Genomic DNA, 24,520 nt, shown 5'->3' with positions numbered 1-24,520 from the left:
TTGTTGAGTTTAGTAGATTTTCTCGAATAAATGTTTCATTTGCTCTATGTACTTAGGACCATTTCCAGAGACTTTAAATGGTTGTTTTAAAATAATTTTCACCAGTTTCACTGGAGAACGGGTCTGCAGAGCTCCAGCTGTCATGCTGGAAGTGGACTGTCTTTCAAAACTCGTGATGCTTTATTTTAGAGAGCGACTACTTTTTACTTATAGACCTCCACTGAACAACAGTTCTCTCACTTTAATACGCATATAAATCACCTGTGGAACATGTCAAAAATGCAGACTCCTGGGGTCCCAACCCACAGAGATTATGATTTTCTAGGACTGGAGTGGAAGCCAAAGAGAAATCTGCATTTTTAGCAAGCTCACTCCATGATTCTTTGAAAAACACTGTACTAAAAAGACTAACGCATGTCAGATAAGATTATCTCTTCTTTTTTCTTCTTTTTTAACAGGTTTCACCTCTATGAAGGGGCTTTGCAGCTATTGTAGGGCCAAATACTGGCTACTTAAACATCTCAATAGCAAATGTGTGTGTGTGTGTATACCCAAAATCTAGCAATACTGTCATTATGAGAAGTGCTGCCTGTTTGGGAGTGGGGAAATGCTGCAGAATCTGATTTGAGGCTGTCAAGAATCAAAGATGACAGAGAACCCCAGAGCAAGGCTTCTCAAATTGGGGTCAGGAAATCTGCCTCAGAATCTTTATTTTTCTTGCACCTGATCTGACTTTTCCTTGGTGTTACCATTTGTAACTTTCCCTCAAAACAAAGAGAGAGCACCACAGGCTTTGCTGCAATTGGTCTGATTTGTACACCATCAAGTGGCAATCTACGCCTCTGGTGAGCAAATTAATAGGATTAAAGCAGCCACCAACCATGCCGCAGCAGACAGAATTCCCACCGCCCAGCTGCACATGGTTATCACTAACGTGAATCCTCACAGTTGTAATAGAAAATGAGTATCATTTCATATTTTAAAACTCTAGACAGAAACCACTAGCAATTTGTTTTTTTCCCCAAAGAACCAGCTAATTAAAATTGTAAATAAGGCTGCGTTATGTTGTATATAGTCCTGTGAGCTTCTTTTTCATGAAGAACTAGAACATGGGTGGCTACACGATTGTTCTGCTGCATATCACGACCTGACCCTACTTCCGTCTGCCCACGCGCCCATCAGAGGAGAAGGCCACACTCATGGGAAGGAGAATTTGCGAGAAAAGCTTCCACAACAGAAGGCAGAATGGAGAAAGAAGAGGCCCCCAGAGAGCTCAGGAAACCTGACTTTCTGAGGCACTATAAGAAACCAGAGAATATTTGCCTACTGGGTTTAGTAGGTGGGTTATTATTATTATTGCTTATTTTTTGAAGATCAAAAGAATAGGATTCCCCAGTGAGAACTGCAAAAGACATGTTATGACGAAAGGCCAAAGATCAATCTCCTTTCAGAACTGCTCACTTACCATACTCAGTAGAGTATCCCTCCCACACTCTTGGCATGTTAATAATTGATAGCCTTTCTTGGTACCAATTCATAAATAAAATTTAGGAAATTTCTGACTTTTCTTCCATGCTTTAACAATAGGCGATTATTTCTCAGTAATGGTTACCTCAGCTGGAGTTGGGTCTTTAACCAGTATATAAAACTAGACACATGAAAACAAAACTTAGAAAACTGATAAATTATAAGTTGATCCTTTTCATTTACAAAACAATATACCTATGGCTTCTTTAAATTCTAAGTTCTCTGGTACATATAGAATTAATTCACAGACCATTAATTACGATCAATGAATGAACAATGAGCTTTAAGACAATAGTGATTATTGATTGAAAAGTGTACCTGACCTCTCCTCATTTAAACTGAGCCCCTTCATTATACTCTCATAGCATTCTTTACTTTTCCAGCATAAGACTTATTGGTTTGTAATTATGTGTTTATTTACGAGATTATATATTTAATATCTCTCTCCATTGGAACCTCCGTGGGACAGACCATCTCTGTGTTGTTCACCACATATGCCCAACATCCAGCACAATGTCTGACCCTTAATTATTTGTGGAACGATGAATAAAGAAGTCATGAGGTTCTCGAGATCTTAAATTGGGGTGGTTGATTGATAGGCTTCAGGAGTCTCTAAATCTCCTAAAATCGTCTTAAAAATTTTGTTTATATATACATTTCTCTGGAGAAAGGATCACATCCTTCACCAGATTTCAAAGGGATCTGTGACCTTCCTGAAAGGTAAGCAGTCACCGGCCTATTTCAGTGGTAAAACAGGATTCAAAAACAAAGAACTCACGGGTAGCCTGAAACAAAGTACGCTCCACGTACCTTTATGTGGACAGATGTGTGGGTGTGTGTAGAGGCGTGTGTATAATTTCCAAGAACAGAAACAGAGATGCCTCAGTGAGTTTACAGAACAATCCACAGCCCCACTTCCCCGAGTACCTGATCGTTCCTATAGTCATTGGGTTCTAGCAATATCTGCTCGCATTCATCTGTTTCTTGGCAGCAACATCCATCATTCAGACCAGAGAAAAGGAGTCTGTAATTCCCTCCTTTCACCTGTTTGGGATGCTGACATCCCTCTTTGTGGCAGTTCCTTTTAATAACAAACCAGTAAACCTCCCAGTTAACAAAGGCGCGGGGTGTGTTTATAAAGCACAGGTGCCCAGCACTTTGATCCAACAACGCTGGGATTTCCCTTCCCTTGCCCTGCAGCCAGAGAGGAGATCCAGCCTAACCAGGCTAAAGGGCCCTCCGAGTGCCGTGCCGTATGCATTGGCAGTGGCACACTACGCGATGGGCTGGAACACGCTAATTGGCTGTTGTATGTTAAATCTCTTCTTCCCTCTCTCCCAGCTCCAGGAGATGCTTCCCTTCAATAAATTTCCTCCCTCGTTTTTGTCCTGAAAATGGAGACTTCAAAAGTAAGTGTGTCAGAAGAAAGGTTTTGATGTGCTATTAACTCTCAGTTATCCATATTAACAGAGGAGAGCAGTGGTGCAGATAATTCAAAGCCAAAGGCTCTTTCTATTTAGCTCTGTAGTGCATTGTTTTGAGGGGTTTGGTGGCAGACTTACTTCCCTAATTATGTTTGTCTTTGCTTCTTATTAAAATGAGTGTGTTTGCCTTAGGGCCAGGCAGTTGGGTGACATGAAGATTCTGGCACAGAATTTATAAAATTCACCAGGGGAAATCCACAAAGCACACAGATAATCAAACTTGACTAGATCTGAGTTCACGTTCTTAATCACCTGTGATCAATTACTTTGTTCCTCTGGGACTAAAGTGAGCCAGGGATGAGACATAATTATAGGAGACTCGTTGGAAGGAAGTGAGCCTTTACATTTAGATGAAGACACAAGACTGTGTTGTGGCCAAAATTGATAATACAATCAATATCGATGTTTTCCCTGCCTGGTTCCACCACCTTCTATTCTGCAGCCAGAGTTATCTTTATATGCAAATCTCATCCTGTTCATCTCTGCCTTACATCCTGCAATGGCTCCCTGTGCTAGTCATTTGGGCTACTCACAAATATCCCACACACTCCTCCCTAACAAGTGGTAGGACCATACACTTCCACCCCCAAAATTAGTGTGGCCGTGTGACCAGTGTTGGTTAATGAAATGTGAGTGAAAGTGGCATATGTCACTTCTGGGTGGAAGGTTTCAGAGACAGCATGAGCTTGACTACATGCTTTGTCTGGTAAGGAAACTGGCAGCATCTAAGCTGGTGGCTGGCCATCAGCCTGGGTCCCCGAGAGACTGTGATGACCACAGCTCCCACCAGCCAGTGATGGGCATGTGGGAGGAGTAAGAAATAAACCCCTGTTGTTTCAAACCACTGAGATTTTAAGGTTCTTAGTTAACTCAGCAGATCTCTATCATGGCACATATCAAGCGGCACCATGATTATCTGAGTTATCTCCCCAACTAGACACTGAACAACTTGAGGCCATAATTATTTCTTCTTTAGTATGTTAAGCTCAGTATATAGCATATTAAAACAATCTGCTAGAAAATGAAATTTTCTTCCTTCCTGGCCTCTGTAATCCTCCATAATTATATTTTTCTAACACTTGCCCCCCTCCCAGCAGCACTGGCTGAAATGATAGTGTCTTTGGTGCTCAAATATATGGGGAAGAGTGGACCTATTCTTCTGGACCAGTAGTACAAGTAGGAAGAGCTGGCAGAGGGGTGAGAGAGAGAGATAAGTTGAGGCAACTTAGGCTGCAGGCATTTCAAATATCACGGGTTCAAGGGGCAGACAAGGTTTTGAAATAAAGTCTTGGGGTGACCACATGGAAAAAATAGCATCCCAAAGTGTTAGTTTTACAAGGGATCACAGGTGTTATCTGGACTAGACTCCTACATCGTTACTATCATTATCATAATAGCAATATTTACTAATAACTTATTCTATACCGGGCACAGCTCCAACTGCCTTACAATTAACTCATTGAATCCCCACAACAACTCTATAAGGTGCTATTATTATTTCCATTTTACAGATGAGGAAATTGAAGCACAAAGAGGTAAATTCCCTATGGCCCCACAGCTAGCAAATACCCCTCTCTGAATTCAGGGTCTGCTTGAACACTCCCCATCACGGGAACTCACTAACTCAATGCATCCCACCCCAAGCCATGTCCCGCCTCCCCTTCCAACTGCTGTCCCCTGGGCAGTTCTGCCTCCTGGACCAACACAAGCACTCCTACCCTCCTCTCTCCAAGGTAGCCCTTCACAGATCCGAAGGCAGCAATCCGTCCCTTAAGGCTCCTCTTCTCCAGTCTAAACAGCCTCAATTCACTCAACCCCTTCCAAAGCCCCATAGCCTGAGGCCCCTCACCATCCCAGCTCAGACTCACATATGCTTTTTGGTTAAGTCAGCGGAATGCGACTCGTGACTCTCCCTTCTAGTCTTGCATTGAGCTAATGCCTTCTACAAGCCCAGCACATTCCTTTCACCATGTAAAGCAGGGTTTGGAGGCAGTAATGGGGCCATAACCTGCTACAGGAACAGCTGGCTGGCCACGTGTCCTGCACACGTCCCCCATCCTGGCAAATGGAATGCTAAGGGATCCTCATGTTCAGAGCTCCTCATTCTTACTCAAGTTGGAAGTCTGTTTCTGCCTCCCTGCCCCCAGTTTCTTCCCCTCACCATTCTCCTCACCCCAGCCCCCACCCCCCAGGCAGTGCCGAGAACACCTCCACTCACCATGGAGTTCATGGCGAAGTGATTATGCTGCGTCTGGAGGTCTAGGGCGTGCTGGTAGCTGACTCCGATCTCCGTATGGCTCTGGAGGAATAACTCCTTGTTGTGGCTTATCCAGTCGAACATCTAGAGGGGACGAGATGGTACAGAGTAATCAGAAGGGTCATGGGTTCAACCGCACACAACTTTCAGAGCTATTGGCAGAATGAAAGCCCTCCTGCTGTGCCTAGTGAGAACCAATCACGTTCTCAGAACGGGGCGACCACAGCTGTGTCTCCCAGGAGAGCCCTCACTTCTGGCATAAGGACCCACCGCCAGCCGCTGTGTTTCTCTACAGAGGCTAAGGAAAAAAGAGAAAATGAGTGAGAGAATCAGGGAGACCAGGAGGAAGCTGTTCACTACACCTAGTTACTCCCCCTTTGTAAAAACTTAGCCTCAAAAGGGGCCCATGTGTGCTTTAAAGACAGGTGATGAGGGAAAAGCTGGGAGGCTTAATCCATTCCCTCCTGCAGCAGTAGAGGAGAGAGACCCATGCTGGAAGCAACAGGGATCCTAACGTGCCCCTATCCCACTTACACACCGCCCAACCACACACTGTTGAATGGACTCTGAACTGAATCAACCTTCTTTGTAACTCCCCAGCCTCACAATTCCAGGGTTTCTGTTCTAACCCATCAGGAACCAGAAGAGGAGGATTTTAAAGGTAGCATAAGCACTGCCTGGTGCAGTGGGCATGGAGCCACTTTCCTCCCCCGAGCTCTGTACCCTGGTTTTCATTTAGGTTTCCACCTCTCTTCCAGGCAGCCTCCACACTGTAAAGGGAGATGACAAGAACCCCAGTTCCAAGGAGGGCCTGATCACTCTAAAGGCTATCCTTCCTCAGGACACCAGATCTAGGCCAATTAGTGTGTGACATGTCCCGGCCAATGAAATTGTCTCAGAAACAGGAATGTTATCCAATTCAGTACATAAAACATGAGGGGAAGTTTGCTGGAAGCTTCTGGGAAAACAGAACCCTAGTTCTATAGACACAACTTTTCTTCCTCTGATACTGTCATTGTGACCCTGAGCCTCAAACTGTTGCAGCCATTCTGCTGGCAGCTTGAGGGTGAAGCCAACGGGTAGAGAAAGGGTATAGCCAAAACAATGGCAGGAAATAGGAAGAGCCCTGATTGAGCCTTGCCTGATCTCTACTTTGTCTCTGGACTTGCTTATACCTAAGCCAAGAAATCTTCTTTATTAGTCAAGCTGGTTTAAATTGGATTTTCTGTAATTTTCTGCCCAGAGCAGTCAAATGATACAGGCAGGAAAGGTGTGAAACTTTTGGGGAAGAGGACTGCTATCATTGGCACAGATGCCCTATAGCTTGGGATGGGCTAAAGGCTGCAGCTCAAGGAGAGCAGAGCAGAGCAGGGAGGAGCTGAGCGTAGGTGCAGTTTGAGACGCTGCAAAGACGGTGCCAGCTTTCCTGGAGGCAGAAGTACAGCCTCATTCCATTATTTCTCTTTAAACAGAAGAGCAAATTCACTTTTTCAGTTATATCTAACCAACATTTTTGGGACACTATGTGCCAAGCACTGTCCAAGGCAACAGAAGGCCAACAATGACTAAAATGTGATTCTTGAGTTTCAGGGACTGAAAGGCCAGTGGGGTAAGAAGATGTGGACTCAGATACAACGTTAGTAAAACCTAGCATATGACCTGATTAAAATGACACCTCAAAAAAAATCTATGGAGATAGAGGCCAACATATGCTATCAAGGTAGCACAGAGGTAGCACCCATTCTTGATGGCATGGAAACAGGGAAGAGCAGAGAAGGCTTCCCAGAGGAGGTGACACCTGAGTTGAGCCTTGACTCAGGTAGGAATTAGCCAGGTGAAGAAGAGTGCGATGTGAGCTCCAGGCAAAGGGGAGATAAAAGGGGCAGAACTGTGGGGCAGCCCAGGGTATCGAGGGCTCTGGAAGCATCCCCATATGCTCCTGGAGCCCGATGTGAGGAGGTGTGGCTGACCACGGAGAGCCCTGGACACAGGCTTCAGGAAACCTGGACCGTATACTATGAGCAGCAAGATGTTGGTGGAGGGTTTTAAGCTGAGCAGTGAAGTGTGATGTAAGCTTTCATAGCAGTGCGGGATGTGGATTGAAGAGGGCGGGATGGGGCAGAGAGAAGGGTTAGGAGGCTTTATAGTAACCCAATGAGTGAGGGGAGAACCTGGAAATCTGGCTTAGGGAAGTAGCAGTGGAGGCTGAGAAGTGGGCAGATTTGAGAGCTACTAAAAATGAGACTGACAATGGTTTGGGGAGGGGAGGGTGAGAAAGAGCTCAGGGGAACAGCCAGGTTTCTCCCTGGCACCCTGGCATGGTGCCCTGGGGCCTTGTAATAAAAGCTGCCACCACAGGTGCTACCTAAGAGGAGGGTAAGAAGCTTGGGTGGGGGTGGGGAGATCGTAGGCTCTGTTTTAGATGTGCTAAGATTGAGGGGCTTACAAATGCGTCAGGAGGAGGTGTCCTGTGGGCAATTAGAGTTACGTGTCTGGAGAGACAACTCAAACTTAAGTATACAACACCACCTTCCAAAGGCACACGTGCATGATTTGGAGACGATACTCCCTTCTGAATCACTCAGATCACTTCTGGATACCTACACCGAGAATCACAAAAGGATGAAAGTAGCATTCTTCACTTTCGAGCATCAGGGATGTTTCAGGCTGGCAGCTCCTGCACAGGCTGGGTTGTTATCTGCGCTGTGCACCATCCTGGGTCCGCCAGCCACGGCCAGCCCCACATCATGGCACTCGGGCCATTTTTTTAAAATTATTATTAAGGACAAGGGGGAAAAGAAGACAGGTGCCCCAGGAGTTTAGATGAATCTTATTCTGTAATTTTTGATCTTTAAAGTTCTGCCTCTCAATCCTATTTTAAAATAATTTCTTATCTCTTTTCCTTATTGACAAAAGAATCAATAAAGTTAATGAGAATCTGAAATGCCTGAAGTCCTTGTGCTCACTCCATATACTTTCCTGGATATCCCTGTGGCCGAGAAGTGACCTTCCCTGTATTTTATGTTAAATGACTTTAGATATGCAAATGAGCAGCAGAGTTCTGTGCTAGCACCACCATGATTAGATTGCCTGGCACCAGGTCCCACTGGACTAAGAGCAAGGATTGCTGAACGTGAGCCGGTTAGAGTGGAAAGCAGTAAGAAAAGTGAGTTCAAGACAGGCGAGAGTGAGAGTGCCGGAGGAACTGTGCATCTCCTTGAACAGGCTTCTCAGAGCAGGAGGTCTGCCCCATGCCATTCCACCCATGCCGACTTCCACCTTGGAGCATATGAGCTGCTCTCCAGTGGCCAGGCATTCTGGGAAAGTTCAGTTGTGCTGGAGGCGGTGCTCCAAAGAGGTGATACACGTCTCAGACAGAGAAGAAAAGACCTGCTCTGGGGACCAGATGGTCCCATGTGATATCACCAACCAGGGTCTCTCCAGGACGACTGTTTCCTAGAGACAGTCTCAAGTCTTCTCTGGGCCCAAACCTGCTGCCTAATTGTATACAATCCTCACCCTTGTGAGCCTGGCTTCTGCAAGGGTCAGCATCATTTCTGTTGCATTCAGTGGAAATGGCCGCAGAGAGAGAATGTATGTGCATGTGCACATGTGTGTGTACATGAGCAAGGGCATGTGTGTGTGCACTCAGGGGTGTGTGTGCACTCAGGGGTGTGTGTGTGTGTGTGTGTGTGCACTCAGGGGTGTGTGTGCACTCAGGGGTGTGTGTGTGTGTGTGTGTGTGTGTGCACTCAGGGGTGTGTGTGTGTGTGCACTCAGGGGTGTGTGTGTGTGTGTGTGTGCACTCAGGGGTGTGTGTGTGTGCACTCAGGGGTGTGTGTGTGTGTGTGTGCACTCAGGGGTGTGTGTGTGTGCACTCAGGGGGGTGTGTGTGTGTGTGCACTCAGGGGTGTGTGTGTGTGTGTGCACTCAGGGGGGCGTGTGTGTGTGCACTCAGGGGTGTGTGTGTGCACTCAGGGGTGTGTGTGTGTGTGTGCACTCAGGGGTGTGTGTGTGTGCACTCAGGGGGGTGTGTGTGTGTGTGCACTCAGGGGTGTGTGTGTGTGTGTGCACTCAGGGGGGCGTGTGTGTGTGCACTCAGGGGTGTGTGTGTGCACTCAGGGGTGTGTGTGTGTGTGTGCACTCAGGGGTGTGTGTGTGTGTGCACTCAGGGGTGTGTGTGTGTGTGTGTGCACTCAGGGGTGTGTGTGTGTGTGTGTGCACTCAGGGGTGTGTGTGTGTGTGTGTGTGCACTCAGGGGTGTGTGTGTGTGTGTGTGTGTGCACTCAGGGGTGTGTGTGTGTGTGCACTCAGGGGGGTGTGTGTGTGTGTGCACTCAGGGGTGTGTGTGTGTGTGTGTGTGTGTGCAGTCAAGTGGGACGAGGACTAGGCTGGTTCCGGGTTTGGATCTGTCACTAACTACCCATGAGACGGTGAGCAAGTTTCTTCATTTCTGAGTTTCTTTTCATTTGCAAGAGAGAAGAGGTTCCCAGAATGGAGGTGAGCATCGTGGTTTACAGTTGGCTCAATTTAGAAACTTATGGAATGTATTTTTTTCCGTTCAAAATAAAAAATGGTTTTATTGATTCTCCTGGATCAGAACCCATATTCATTGCTACAACTTAGATTTCTAACTTTTGAATAGAAGAACGTCAGCAAGAAAACTGGCGTTGTTTGATAGCCAGAGAAAGGCAGCTTCTTAGTCTCAGCCCTGACATTTGTCTGGTGCTGCAGAGTTCAGAAGGCCCAGTCACACACATCACTTCACTGCATCCATCAGACATACTTTACAGGCAGGAAACAGGTTCAGAGAAGTGAAGCCCATGGTCTAGAATTAATTCATTCCACCCAAGGCACATTCACTGAGTGCCTGTTGAGCCAGGCTCTTGGGAGGCGCCCTCCCTCCTGCATGTGGCTGTAGGACCCCCTCTGCCTGGGCTCCACCCTTTTACCCCCAAAAGGCAGCCACCAGGGCCCTGTGGGGCTCCAGCTGGAGAAAGGTGCTGTCCCTTCCAGAGGGCCATTCACTCTCCAACCCCCAGCCTCCTCCTGTCTCCTCGCCTCTGCCCCATCGGTGCCTGGGGACAACTCCTTCAAACAGCTCCACTGCTCTCAAGAAATTCCTTGTGAACGAATGAATGCATGAGTGAGTTAGCCACAGGCTCTGGGATTGCTAATCTCCGTACAAGCGGACCCCTTCTATGCTCCCTTCCAGCTAGGGCGTTTTATGATTTGATCTATTCAAATTGGGCTCTCCGGAAGACACATGAACCAGACTAACCCAAAGATCTCAAGAAAAACTAAAGAAAACATCTCCTCATTGGTTTCAATCATTTTGAACTGTCTTTTTTTTTTTTTTTTTTCTTTTTGAGAAGCTACAAATGGTAGGTTAAACAAAATGTAATGTAACAACAAAATTCCTCCAAGAGGCAAGTTTATGTCTAAGCAATGAAATTTTATCTCTTTGTCTGGAAACCAACATAGTTTTGTCTCATTAAGAAGAGAGATGTTACATGTAAGCTACTTGGATTTTTTTTCTTTTTCATGTTTTGCTTTTAACTAAGATAATTTTGTTTGTTTGTTTGTTTTTTTGGTGAGGAAGATTCTCCCTAAGCTAACATCTGTGACAGTCTTCCTCTATTTTGTGTGCAGGTCACTGCCACAGCATGGCTTGACGACTAGTGTAGGTCTGCGCCAGGGATCCGAACCCCAGGAACCCAGGCTGCCAAAGCTGAATGTGCTGGATTTAACCACTATGCCACAGTGCTGGCCCCAGTAATTTTTTTTTATACTGGCTAAAATTCAGGGAAAATGTGAAAATCTGGTTCTCTATAATAAATGATAAAAGAATGTATTTAAATGCAAATTAGGAAAATAAACAGAAACCTTTTCCCTCTTTTCTTATAAAGATGGGGATAACTAAAAGGTTATTATTGTTCTGTTCTGTTTCTAATGAAGCATAAACTATTTCATAGAGCAAAAAAAACCCCAAAACACAATGAGGATCTTGTGCTTATTTTCCTTCATTTGCAAATTTAGCAATGGCATGTAATTTAGAGTTTTAGCTTTCAAACCACCTTACCACCTACTGTTAGTATTTTATACTGTCTGTAATTATAGATTCTATTGGTTTTAAAGTTGTTTATATTCAGCTTTGATGAGCTGATTAAGAGGATAGAAGAAAACCAACGGATTTTCTTTGTCTAAATATGCACAGCCCAATATCACCTGTGTCCCTTATACACTGCAGTGACCCATCCATAAAAGCTTGAGCCCTAAACAGCACTAACATCCTAGCTGCATCTGGGGATCTTGGAGTGCAGTCAATTCCACAATAAAATGCTATGCATGTGAGACTGTGAAGAACAGAGGCTCAATCAGGAGACTTGGGTTCTAGTGCAGATTCTGCTGCATAGACATTGCCAAGTTAGGTTATTGGTCTGAACCTCAGTTTTGTTATTGGTAAAACGGGGATAACAATTTACCCTATTTCAACCTTATGGTAACAGCGAGATTCAAGTAAGATAACGGTGTCATGATTTGTTAAGTGTTGCATACCTGATAGAGTTTAAAATCCATATAGTGAGCATATTCTACTGCATATAGTTCCCCAAGGTTTTCATTCAGAGCTCAAAACAGATGAAAGGTGTGGATTTAAAATTGCAGTAGGTTCACCTTACTGTGAAATCTCCACGGGCTAATGGGAACCACACCTGCAACTCGAACACAAACACATCCACAGCTCACTCCTCCCAGAGATGCACTCCCGGAGCAACACGGGGCGCTGCACAGACACGGCCTAGAGATGCCCCTGCATCCTCTCACTGCCTCACCCTCACAGACACAGAGGGCCCCGTGGTGCCTGGCCCACGCAGACTCAGAGACCAGTACACTCTCTCAGGGTTATGCCTGAGGGCACTGGTGCACTCCTGCCCTCCCTGTGTGGCCTGACGGGGCATCTCACGCCCTCCTGCCTTGTTTCAGATGCTCCCTCCCTCATCCCCTCTGCCACACCCCAACTCTTTCATTACTAGAGACTCAATCTCTTTGGCTCTTAACAGTTTACACTCAGGGGAGACTCCTATTAAAATGCATTATTCCTGCAAACCCTCCTGAAATTAGTTTATCCTGGATACAGAAGCAGCTCAGTAAGAAAGCCAAGGCCCTTTGTGAGCAAGATGCAGGGATGAGATCCTAAAATGAGGTGGTGGAGGAGCCCTAGAGAGGAGAGAGGCCCTAACATGAGAAGAGGGTGGGAACCAGAGGCGAACCTCCCCCCCTTCACAATTCTGCTTTCACATATTCTTGTGCAAACAGGGTGACACAAAGACCCCATGTGTCTGTTCTGGCCCAGGACGCTTAAGACCCTTCAACCCTGGTTTACAATGATCCACTTTCCTAGGACTGAGCTTCCCTGCTTTGTCCAAAGTGGGGCAAAGAGAGAAAAAAGATAAAGGACCCCATAATGTGGGCTTTGTTTCTAGGTTCCTAGGATTCCTCACCAAAGGGAGTTTGACACCTCACCTTGTCTGTACCTGCAGGCTTACAGGCCGCAGGGGTTCAGGGTTCTGAGAGACCATCTCCACGCCGGTGTCTCTAGATGGGAGGGGCGGCGGGGACTTGTGCCTGATAGACTGTAGGTGTCAATACATAGCTACTGAGGGGGAGAAGGTGCCCTGGGCTCTGCCTGTTTTCCTTTAGGCTTTTGGCATGTCCGCTGGCATACTTTTTATATATTGTATAACAGAGAAGCCATTTGTATCTTTCACTATATATCCGGCTGCTCCAGGAAGGATGGCGCAGCCTGGTTACCTGGGGGACCCCACCACTGTAGCCACAGCAATCAGCCAAGATACCAAACAATTTCACCAACCAGGCTGTGTCTCTGACCTGTGGACATCCTATCGATCTCCTAGCACATTTCTTACACCTTCCATCTCAAATTCCCTAATTCCCAAATCCCAGCTCTAACATCCTAACATGTTGCTCACATCTAGAATTGCCCTGGTTTCTCTATAAAACAGGCAAATATCCCACTGCGAGTAAAGGGTTAACAAAACATTTCCCCTTCTGCATGACAATCTGACCTTCAGTTAACATCCCAGTTCTGTCTCCCTGGAAACAGATTAAGATAGTATGTGACAAATCACATTACCTATGGTAAAAAAAAAAAAAAAAAAAAACAACCCTGATTGCTAAATTGTATCTGAATCAGAAGGACTATCAATGAACTATAAATACCTGAGAGGGGCATCATACCTTGGGCTTCCCCGAGCGTGGTGCCTCTTGTAACTGGCATGTCCACTACAGGGACCCTGGAAGGGTGCCGAAGGAGCTGTTACAAGAGAGATCGGCTCCTGTGGAGCAAGGATTTTTTAAGCCATGGCAGCTTCCGCAATTGCCCACCGTGGATCTTGTCTTCTTGCATCTGAGCTGTTCTGCTGCAAGGACTATCCTGCTGGTAAGCCATCGTTCCCGTGTGATATTGCCCCGAGTAGATCAGTGCCAAAGATGGCCCATTGTAGTCTCATTGGTCAGAACATTCAGTAAAGTCTAAGAGGACTCCCTGGTGTGTGTTGCATGCATATTTCAGAGCCAAACTATATAAACAGTACTGTGCCCCTTCTTGTCTTCCCTTTCTCCATCCTCCTTTCCATTTTCAATTTCTCTCAATAACAGCAGTAATGATAATGGTAACAACAACAATAACAACAACTCACAATTACTGAATCCATGCTATGTGCCAGGCACTGTTCCAAGCACTTTACATATGTTAACTCATTTAATCCTCTAATAACCTCATAATTATCTCCCCAATATTAACCCCCAATATTATCATCTCTATTTTATAGATTGGAAAACTAAGGCACAAAGAGGTTAATTAACTCGCCCAAAGCCACAAAGCTAATAGGCAGCAGAGCCAAGATTCAAACCCAGGGGGCCTAGTTGCAACATCGATGCTCTTAACCCTGTCGCTCTACCTTCCAACATGCTCAGAGCTTCATTCCGTCTATACTTCCCGTCATCACCAAACTTTCAGAAGTGTGTTCTGCCCCTGCTGCCTTTGTTTTCCCTCTATCCTCTTCCTCCTTAACCCCCTGTAATAGGTCTACCTTCACTGCTTTCTTAAATCTGCACCCACAGTGAAAATCCATGTCTCTTCCTTTCTGAGTCCTTCTCTTTCCCTGTGATGTCACATCAGAATCTGATGCAGTCCTTCCTGAAACTCGACCCTCTCTGGCCCTCTACCCCAGGTCATTTTCAGGGGCAGGCCACCCAGCTGCAGACATGATGAGCTTCTCCCCTCTGCCTTCGCAGGTCTCCACCCAACACTAAATTCTCTCAGGAGCACCTGCGCTTTCACGCACGGCCACTCTCCTCCCTGACACGTCATGTCTCGTCTCAGCAGGATGAGACAACAGCAACACTCTAATTTTGAAAGCTCTCCCATCCTCCAGTCCTACACTCATTTATCCAAACTTGCCTCCACTTCTCCAGCTGCCTCTTCACGGCTTCCTTTCATGTCCTGCACACCTCACTGTGACAGTCTCAAGACTCAGCCCTCAGTCCTCTGCTTTTATTCATCAGGCTCTGTCCACGTGAAAATCCATCCCGGCTCATGACTTCAACAAAGCGAATAGTATTTCCTATTTCATGTGCCAAGCCCTGTGCCAAGTTCCTCCATAGATTATCTCATGTCATCCTCATAAGAATGCTACAAAGAAGGAATTGTTCGTTCCATTTTAAACATGCTGAAAACTCAGTACAAAGAGGTGAAGTAAACTGCCGAACGTCACACAATTGCTTGTAAGTGATGGAGATAAATTTAGAATCTAGTCTCCATCTGAAACTAAATTCCATCCAATTTCCTCTGTCCCGGGGTGCCCTCTAACCTTAACTTTCCAGATAACCGACAAAAATAAATATGTGCAAGGCTCTACACAAGAGCTTTACACACAGTATCTCAAGCCTCATCACAGCCCTATGAGGTAGCAGATACCATCATCATCACCTTTTTCTAGTTGAAGAAACAGAGTCAAAGAGATTATAAACAACTTGACCAAGGTCACATAACGAAAACCCAAATGGCATATTGAAGACTCGAATCTAGGTCTGGATGACTCCAAAGTCCATGCTTTTAAACCACTATCAAAATGTCTCCCAAATACACACCCAAATATCAGACTATTCCTAGTCACATGGTGCCTGTGCACTCAATATGGATATCCCCTGACGTTCCACAGCATCTCCAACTACTGTGTCTTTTCTATGAAACCTGTTACCTTCTCCTGACTTCCCACATCTTCACCTCATCCCCCAGAGCCCACTTGTTCTTTCTTTCCTCAAATAACCCTGAAATTTACCCTTTACTTTCCATTGCTGCTGCCACTCACCCCACAGCCCCTCCTGCCTAGATGACCGCAGTCATTAATTCATACTGGAATTCCTTACTGGTCTCCCTGACTCCGTTTTCTCCCTTATACCAAACCATCTGCACCACCAGGTCCACTGCTCTAAGACACTGCTTTCATCATGGCATTCCCTCGGTCAAAAAAAACCCTGCAAAATTATTGCTGCTATCTGTCACCTACAATGCAAAATCCAGTCTCCTTATTCTGGCATTCAAGGAGCTCCTCCCTCCCCAGCTGGTCTGAATCTGCCTTTCTCTATTATTTCACACTGCTGTCCCACAGCAAGCATCCTTTCCAGCCATATTCTAGTCACTGCCATGCTCACTGCCACCCCTGTATTTGTGCACAGATCTTTCCCCCCATGAAATGCTCCACACTCAAATATCCGAATTATTCCCCTCCTTCAAAATACAATTGAAGTCTCACCACCTAGGATGCCTTCGTTGACCAACTGAGCCCATACTGATTTCTCTTTCCTCCAAACTCACTGCTCCAGTGTCTACCACAGTAGTTCACAAACCTAGCCTTAATTCAGAACTATCTAAAATATTTTCTTTTTTTTATTTCATTTTTTTTTAGGAAGATCAGCCTTGAGCCAACTTCTGCCAATCCTCCTCTTCGCTGGGGAACACTAGCCCTGAGCTAACATCCGTGCCCATCTTCGTCTACTTTATATGTGGGACGCCTACCACAGCATGGCGTGCCAAGTGGTGCCACGTCCACACCTGGGATCTAAACTGGCAGACCCCAGGCCGCCAAAGCAGAACGTGTGCACTTAACTGCTGCGCCACTGGGCCAGCCCCTCTAAAATGTTTTCTTAAAAAATATAGCTTCCCAGGCCTACCCTTGAGGTTCTGATTCAGTAGGAGCTCTCCAGGTGATTCCGATGCACTGCATTTTTATTTAAACAGTTCAGGTGGAGACTTATGGTCTGTCCATGAGGAAGTAGCTGGTATCAACTGGGTCTTTATTCAGCAGCACTGGGGAACCACTGGAGGGGTGTGATACGGTCAAATTCACTTTTAACCCTGAACTTTTAACCCTCTACACTGAGGCTTCCAGAAAGAGAGTCATTTATCTCACTGCAAAGGGGAGTCCAAGCCAGCAGTTATTGCACAAAACAAAATCAACAAGCATAATACAGACTTCTCACCAACTGCAGGTTCTCTGCCTCCCACTCCACTCCTTTTTCTTACAAACCCTTCAAAGTCTGGGTCAAAGAAGACAAAGGGAGAGAGAAAGATAACTTATGAAAGGTGATGCCAGCACAGGGTATGACACACAGTGGATGCTGAATGCTTTCTACCTCCCCTGGGTTCAGACAGGATAAGCTGGCAATCACAAAAAGTAGTTGCTTTCTAATTAGAGAAACCCAGGCTGCAAAACTTCATGCTAAACTCACACTGTGTCCTTGAAAATGAGCCGCGGCTCGGCTCTGCCTGGGGAAGTACATGCTCATGTTAGGCCTTCAAAGGCCACTCTCCTCACTCTTGCCCTCCTCATGCTAAGTGATATAATGAAAAGTCTCACCAAGTCCATTATTAATATAAATATTTTCAGACTTTAAATAATGGTTTTTTGAGTTTTATTTCCAGTCTGTTTGGCTAGACGGGCTAAATTCCCTGCAGCACTGGCAATACACACAGTACCCCGCTGTGGGAAAGGAATGGTCATCCAGGAGCCAGCAAGTCAAGCAGACGAGAAACAGGACCAACCAAGCCAGGAGTCAGCCCAGGCAGCCCCGGGATACTGACGCCGAGTGGCCAAATTCCTTCCATCTGAACCACAGATGCTGATAAAATATTTTCAGGAACGGAGTAAGGGAATGTGCTTCACTCACTTCCCAAAATGTAGAATTGAAGAGGTCAAACCCTATTTAATCCAAGCTGAGAAAATAGTGCCCAACTTTATCCCAGAGCTAAATTTAGGCATAAAGCGAGATCTGCCCTTGGAAAGTTAATTTAGATGAGCTAATGCTTGTTCCTGGCATACAGGATGCACTCAGTAAATGGTAACTATTATTGTTGCTGCAGAAATGGAGTGTCTGTTGGATGTTTTCATTCCATCCTCCCACGCATCCTAAAATTGGCTGTGCCAATCATTTGCACATCTGGGAAGAAAAATTCCACATGGGCTAAGGAGGAGATGGCTCTCCCTTTACAAGCCCCTCTCGGAGAGAAGGGGGTGGGCGCATTGCTGGAAGAGATCTGTGCTAGGTGGGCTTGACCTTGAGCTGAGCAAGAGAGCTAGCACTGTCCTTTTTCCCTTCTCCCCTGTTCCAGTAGCAGCTTCAGCAGCGGGGCCAGGGCAGGTGAGGGAGTACATGGGGGCCAGGCTCAGGTACATCCAGGAGACGCTTGGTCATACTTCCAGCTTCCAGACCCCAACCTAGCACGGCATACCCTGCAGGAGCTCAGGAAGGACTTACGGAATGAAGAACCCAGACACTGCTCAAAACCCCCCATTGCTTTAACAATCTTATTCAGAGGATAAAGTGACTTCCTGTCTTTAGATAGTGCCATTGTCCCCAAGAGTAGGGCAGAAATGCAATAACCAGATAACTTATAGTAATCTTTTCAGTAATCTTCATCACTACTTCTCTCACTTTTCTGTGTGTTAAAAGAAATTAACATTTGAATTTAATTTAGTCATCCATCCTTCCTCCAAAATGTTTTTGGGATTTCTTTCCACTCTTGCCCTCCCGTCATCACCCTAACATGAAGGCCTTGTAGTTACCTTGGCTCTCCTTCCTCCCTGACATGCAGTCGGTTCCTTGGTCCCATTTTCTTTCCTTTAGAGTGGCTCCAGGGTTTGCCTCTCTCTCTTTTCCACTCCCACTGCTCACACTTTCCACACCCCATCTGCTCACACTTGGATTAGTACAAAAGGAACTGGTCTCCCTGCCTCCTCATCTCTCCCTTGCAAGAAGAAACTTGCTAAAACCCCAGTTTTTAACTGAGAGCATTAACGCAGTGTCCCTTGAAACCACTCAGCAGTAGGTGGTGCTCTTGTGTCAGCTCAGAGTGCTCACAAAAGTTTTGTTCCATCAGGCAGCCCAGTAAGTACAGACTGTGCCACAGTCTACTTTTTATTTGGCTCTGACTGTGTGCCTCTGGGGAACACAGAGTTATCTAAGACATTGGCCCTGACCTCCAGGAATGTGCAATATAACTGGGGGAATGAGGTCTTTGAACATAAAGCTATAATACAAGATGGGTTGGAATAGGGTCAATTTGAGCGGGATGGATAAGGACTATAGGAAGATGCCCAGAGGAGAGAAAGACCACCTCCAATAGGGAGGAGTGGGGAAAGTAGCATTTGAGAGCATTTGAGCTGGACCTTCAGCTAGGGTAGGATTTCAATAGGTGGAATGGGAGGGCGGTTGGTATGAACAGACGTGTGAGAAGGCGGGACTGTGCAAAGCACAGAAGAGGACGTCCTGGTGGTGGGGGCTGAATGCCCAAGTCCAGTCTCACTCTCCATGCTAGGCCCTCTGCTTTGCACCTCCTCTTGATACCACATGACAAGCGTCAGCTCCCCAGGGAAATCTCCTAGGGCAGGACAAGTGCCACTCTGAGGTGGGACCAGTCAGTCCACCTGATCTGCATGGAGGAAACTAAATATCCCTTTTTCTCTATACCAAGAAAGGGCATGTCTTCTCTCACCACAGCAGCAATGGTCCCCACAGCGGGGTCCTTCTTGTCCTAGAAAAGGCTCACTATGGAGGGACCAGAAATGAGGCAAGGAGCAAGAGAGTGGTGTTGCTTGGTGGACATAGAATGGAGAACACGGGGGAAGAACCCTTCTGAGACTCCAGTAGAGGTACTTAATGTAATTAATGTTCCTTTGTGTGTTTCACTATGAATTGTCTGACTCTCACCAAGACAAGACCACAAAGCTTTCGCCCTGCTTGGGAATGATATCAGGGAGAGCCATGGGGCACAGGGATGGGGCTGGAATAGTCAATACCCCGGAGAGGGGCTTTTCCCTGAGGAAGAGTGAATACTACTGACCGGGGCGCACCTAACTCGGGGCATCAAAACCTGTCAACTCAACGCTTTCATACTGGAAAAGTCTCTCTATGTGTACATGTGAGAAGACATCCTCTTGTGTTCACCTAGAAGAAGTGCCTCTTTCTATTTGAATGAGAGAACACAGTTCTCTGAGTGGGCATGCCTTGGAGTTTCAGACTGACTAACTTGAGCTTTAAGAAGCAAGTACACCCATGCACACAAAATCTTTTTCTCACTTGTGGAAGTGGGATCAAGAGCTGCAGACCCTGCAAACCCATCCCCTCTCATATTTGAAAAAATGGTCCCAGGAATGCCACATTGAAGAGTTCAGAGCCTACATCAAATGAAAATAGGCCAGTAGAATGATGGGAGTTCATGTGGAGCAGAAGAGACTGGGAAGTCCATGAGGACCATCTTCAAGTCACAGGAGGGGTGTCCTATGGGAGAAGGAAGAGACTAGTTCTGGGGGCCCCTAGGGCAGAGCTGGGAGCACAGGGTGGAAGCTCCAGGAAGGCAGATTCTGGCCTGGTGGAAGGAAGACTTTCTAACAAAGTAGGACTTTCTACAGCCTGTGTAGCCATGAAACAGGCTGCCTCACAAAGCTGTGACTCCACCCCAGAAATGCTCAGCAGAGGCTAGAAGAATGCATGTCAGTCAGGAAGGCTGGAAGGGAGTTCTGCCCTGGGTGAGGAACAGGACCTTCTGATTCAAAGATTCTAGCATTCTAAGATGCTCCTGGCAGGGCCTGAACCATTCATCCGCACCCAGGTTTCCTTGCGTCTGCTGGTTACTCAGGGAGTGGTGTGACTAGATTTCTGACCCCGTGTTGTAGCTCCTGGTAATTGACATGGCACAGACATCACCCTCCTGCACTCCTTGCCACGGAGCCTGAGCTCCTGCCACACTGGACAGTGGGTGTTCCCAGAACCCCACCCTGGCCTTTGAGGCTACCACACCTTTGCTCAAGCTCTTCCCTTTTTCCTACACACCAACTTGGGCAGAATGTTTCCCCATCTATCTTGTTCCCATAGCAGTGACAGGTACCTCGGTGAACTTTCGCTATGCAGCAGCTATCTGCTGGTGCCCCCTGCTCCAATGTGCTAAGGCCTGACTCTCTCCATCTTCCAATTGCCTGTCCCCAGCACAATATCTGGCACTTATTTAATTAGCTTATCTTCAGCAACAGTGTGCTAAGATCTTGCCAACCCAATCACGTGCTTCCACTTCCCTTTCCTCCTATTAGCAGCAGATCTTGTATCTAATCCTCATTGACAGGTTTCTTGCCAAGATCTCTTCCTGGTTTCTCCAGGCACCAGGTCCCTACCTTGCTTCCACGCTATGCTGTCACATGCTGCCTACTGTCTACTCCAGGATCCTTGCTGTAGATGTGGGTCTACTCCCAGCCCTCTCTCCCAAGACCTCAGAAAGACTCCCTAAGCCTCTCTTCTACTCCTGATCCTTCTATCTACATGGCTCAGCTCAAGTCTGTCTCTACAAACCTGTTGAACACCTACTGGGCTCCGGGCATACTAAATGCTTTATATACATTTTCTTTAATCCATACAGCAATCCTGAGGCATGTATTAAAATCTATATTTTACAGATAAAGAAACTGCTCAGAGAGGGTTGAATTGGCCACAGCTAGCGAGTAGCTAAGCTGGGATTCCAACCCAGGTCTCTGAGATTGCAAAGCCAGAGATCTTTCTAGAAGTCTTGGCTAGGTCTTCTGGCCTGTGATCTCTCTGCCCTCCATGAGAGGCCTGAACCACTCATGGAGCTCTTCCTTAGCTCCACCCAAGGAAGGAAGCAGGACCACAAAAGAGAAGTGAAGCTACAAGTTCAGAGAGAATGGGTGCACCAAAAGGGGGGGGTAAGTACAGGCTGGAGGAGGTTCAGGGCAAGGAGAAGAAAGGTCACAAATGGGAAAGGCAGTTGGAGGGGTGCAGGGGGTAGGAGAGAAGGTGAAGAGGAGGAAGGAAAGTGGGTTCTTCAAAGTAAAATGCCTGGAAGGGAATTGTGAAGAAGCTCCCTACCCCAGAGACTCAGTTTGTTTTTTCACTTTGTAAATTATACCTGAATGTCTTTCGTTCAAAAAGGGCACTTAAGACATCTCCTCCACTTCTCCTACTGCGGCAGAGTGGACATGTTTTCTTTTGTCTTGGACCATCTCACCACTCACTCCCCAAACACACTAGAGCCCCCCAACCCTGACCTCTGCCCAGTAAGCAACAGAGACCTTGATATCTAACCAGGTTCTAACCTCTAGAGTGGTTTCTATTTCTAAGCCATAATTTTCTTACAAGGTATGGAGACTCACATCAATGCTGAACCTAATTTTCCCTTCACTTCCTTACACTATTCCCCCATCCAGTGCCTGGGGTGGGAAGACTCGGTCCTCAGCACCTAGCAGAGGACCTGACACATAGTAGACACTCAACATCTGTTGACGAATGAATGAATCAATGAATCTTTCTCAGTTACTTGCCTGTGCCTCACACAACTTCTCTTTCTGATCAGGACCTTCTTGTTTTCCTAGCTCACCTAAATTGCTTCAGACAGAATCAGTGTGACAACCTGGATTCTGGAAAATGTTGTTAAAACAGCGTCCACGTTCTCAGTTCCAAGAGGTCATTATGGGGTCCACAGTTCTACGGGGTCCACCTACAAGTAGGCGCCATATATGCAGGCTATTTGCATATGACAGTTCAGGTCTCAGCCCCTTCCAGCCCTCATGAGAGACTGGGGAGGGAGCCAAGCCTCCCCTGCCCAGCGTTCTTTCCAGTCCTTCCTCCACTCTGCTCTCCACACCCACACTCCTCGTGCAGGCCTGGTGACCTTAGCACACAGTGGGGCTGAAAATGCAGGAGAGGAAAGAAAGGAGAGGGAGGAAGGATGTAAGGAGGAGAAAAACAGCTTTGGGAGAAAACACACATGCAGCCTGCAGAACACTATGACTTGGATTATTTTTGGAATCTAATGTTTCTAATGTTCAAGGGGAGGAAATGAGAAAAAGTAAGTAGAGATTCCCAGGACCAGCAGGCTGGAAATAATACAGGACGCTGTGTCCTGTGTTGGGGCGGGATACAGACACACTTCCTCGCCCTGAGCCCAGTCAACAGGGGGTGGAGAGGGCGGTGGTTTAGGCCCCAGGAGGAGGAGGAGGGCAGGGACAGGCGGGCACGGGAGCCATTTTCCAAAAAAAGCAGGAAATTACAAACTGCCCAGTAAAGACCTTGCCCTTCTGGCTGCCCCGAAGGTCGCAGCTTTTTGAAGCCTCCCTCCCAACTCGAAGGGCTCAGGCCATTGAATCATAGAGACTTGTCGGCATGCCCCCTGGAGGCCTGTCTGGTGGTTGCCCTTTTACCACAGTAGTGGTGAGGACAGGGTCAAGTGACCCCTACTCTCCTTTCCTCCCCAGCCCTTCTAGTCATTTCCTAGGTTGCTGACAGGGGCGCCCCTTCTCCTGCAGGACAAGGTTGTGTGTGTATGTGTTGGGGAAAGAGGAGGAGCACCGGCCTCAGAGCAGAGGGCTTCCCTTCCCTTCCTGCCTACCTGGCTCTATTCCAGGCACACCTCCAACCTCACCAAGTCTCAGCTTTCCCATCTGTAAAATGATGCTCATACTCATGCCCTCCTGGCCTGCCACACAAAGTAGACGGGAGACCAAATGATGAACCACGGACTGGATGACTTCGGGTGGGTCTCTGCTCTGGGTCAAAGTTTTCTATACAAAAGGAAGGGCTGGACCAGAAACTCTCTAAGGACAGGGGTGTGAGAACACTTTAAAAACTGACATTCAAAAAATATGATGTATTATAATTACTACAATGGCACTTCAGTTTGACAAATGACTGTGGAGTTGTGCTCACTGCTGGCTCGAGAGGTGTTGGGGGTGAAGGTATGGCGAAGAGAAGAGGCAGCGGGCCAGTGTCTGGAAGGAAGGAGAGGCAGCGCAATTTCTCCACAACCGGCCCCACTGGTTCTTGTCACCCCAGGCAGGAGGAGACTTTGGGTCCTGCTTTGGGCCCTGGGGAGTGATTGGAACTGTTTATACCTTGGAGGGAGAGGGCAGGAAACAGCAGTGGATACTTTGCCCAGTGACGGGGCATCCGGGGGATGTCCTGAATTGCTAATGTGGTTAACAGGACATACAAACAGCAAAACACAATAAGCAAGCAACCCTCAGCACAGTCCGTGCTGCCTCCTGCCATGCCCTTCACCCAGTGGGCCCCGTGAATATTTTCTCACGGTTATTAACATGAAAGTAACATTATTTTGTTTGCACAAACCTCCAAGAATATCAAAATGCATAGACGCATTTCTTTGGTGGACTATAGGAAGTGTTTCTGGCCCAAGTTTGCAGGAGAATAAGACAAATAACGCTCTTAGCTATAACACAAAGCTGAAGGTGACAAGTGTCTCAGATGTAGAAGGAGCAGGGGGAGGGGCGATCACATCCCTCTGGGAGCATTGCTTTCCTCTGTGGCTACTTCAAGGACAGACGTTGTTTTTTCAGAGACCTTTCCCCATGACGGCTGCCCCAACCCTGAGCCATTGGACATGACCCCAATTTGACCTGGGTGCTCCTCTCTTGTGCCTCACTCAGGGGCACCACACCATTTAGTGATCTTTAGGGACCCCCATGAAGCTACATCATGATTACCAACTTCTCTCAGAAATCAATTCTTGATTTCGCTCCATTAGGGATCACTAAAAATTTTTTGGAGCAAGTTCATTTAGAAGACAGCATTAATGACCTTCTGCATGGTCTCAGAAGGTGCTGGATGACTAAAGAGTAGAGCATGACCGAAGTGGTGCAGGGAGCCA

The 24,520-nt window shown here is 46.8% G+C and overlaps 1 protein-coding gene and 1 long non-coding RNA gene across 38 annotated transcripts in view; one reads left to right on the top strand and one right to left on the bottom strand.

Moving 5' to 3' along the window:
- Nucleotides 1–24,520, bottom strand: part of KALRN (kalirin RhoGEF kinase) — a 637,850-nt gene that overhangs the window by 388,604 nt on the left and 224,726 nt on the right. For all 36 annotated transcript variants that reach the window (XR_011503193.1, XM_014866840.3, XM_044771457.2 and 33 more), the window contains exon 6: nt 5,230–5,352. Coding sequence is in view for 35 of the 36 variants with exons in the window: in XM_014866840.3 (XP_014722326.1) it covers nt 5,230–5,352 (123 nt within the window). In the remaining variant the exon portion in view is untranslated. The remainder of the gene's footprint in view (nt 1–5,229; nt 5,353–24,520) is intronic.
- On the top strand, nt 4–17,458 carry LOC139045239 (uncharacterized). Of its 2 annotated transcripts, XR_011503196.1 has the most exons (4): nt 4–1,339; nt 2,869–2,936; nt 13,579–13,729; nt 16,260–17,458. It is a non-coding gene; the product is annotated as an uncharacterized lncRNA (long non-coding RNA). The 2 variants fall into 2 exon arrangements; XR_011503195.1 differs by having other exon boundaries at nt 4–2,936.

Source organism: Equus asinus, chromosome 5 (assembly GCF_041296235.1).
Source record: "Equus asinus isolate D_3611 breed Donkey chromosome 5, EquAss-T2T_v2, whole genome shotgun sequence".
Taxonomy (NCBI): Eukaryota; Metazoa; Chordata; class Mammalia; order Perissodactyla; family Equidae; genus Equus; species Equus asinus.
Note: the sequence above shows the minus strand (reverse complement) of the source record. Positions and strands in the feature narration are given on the sequence as shown.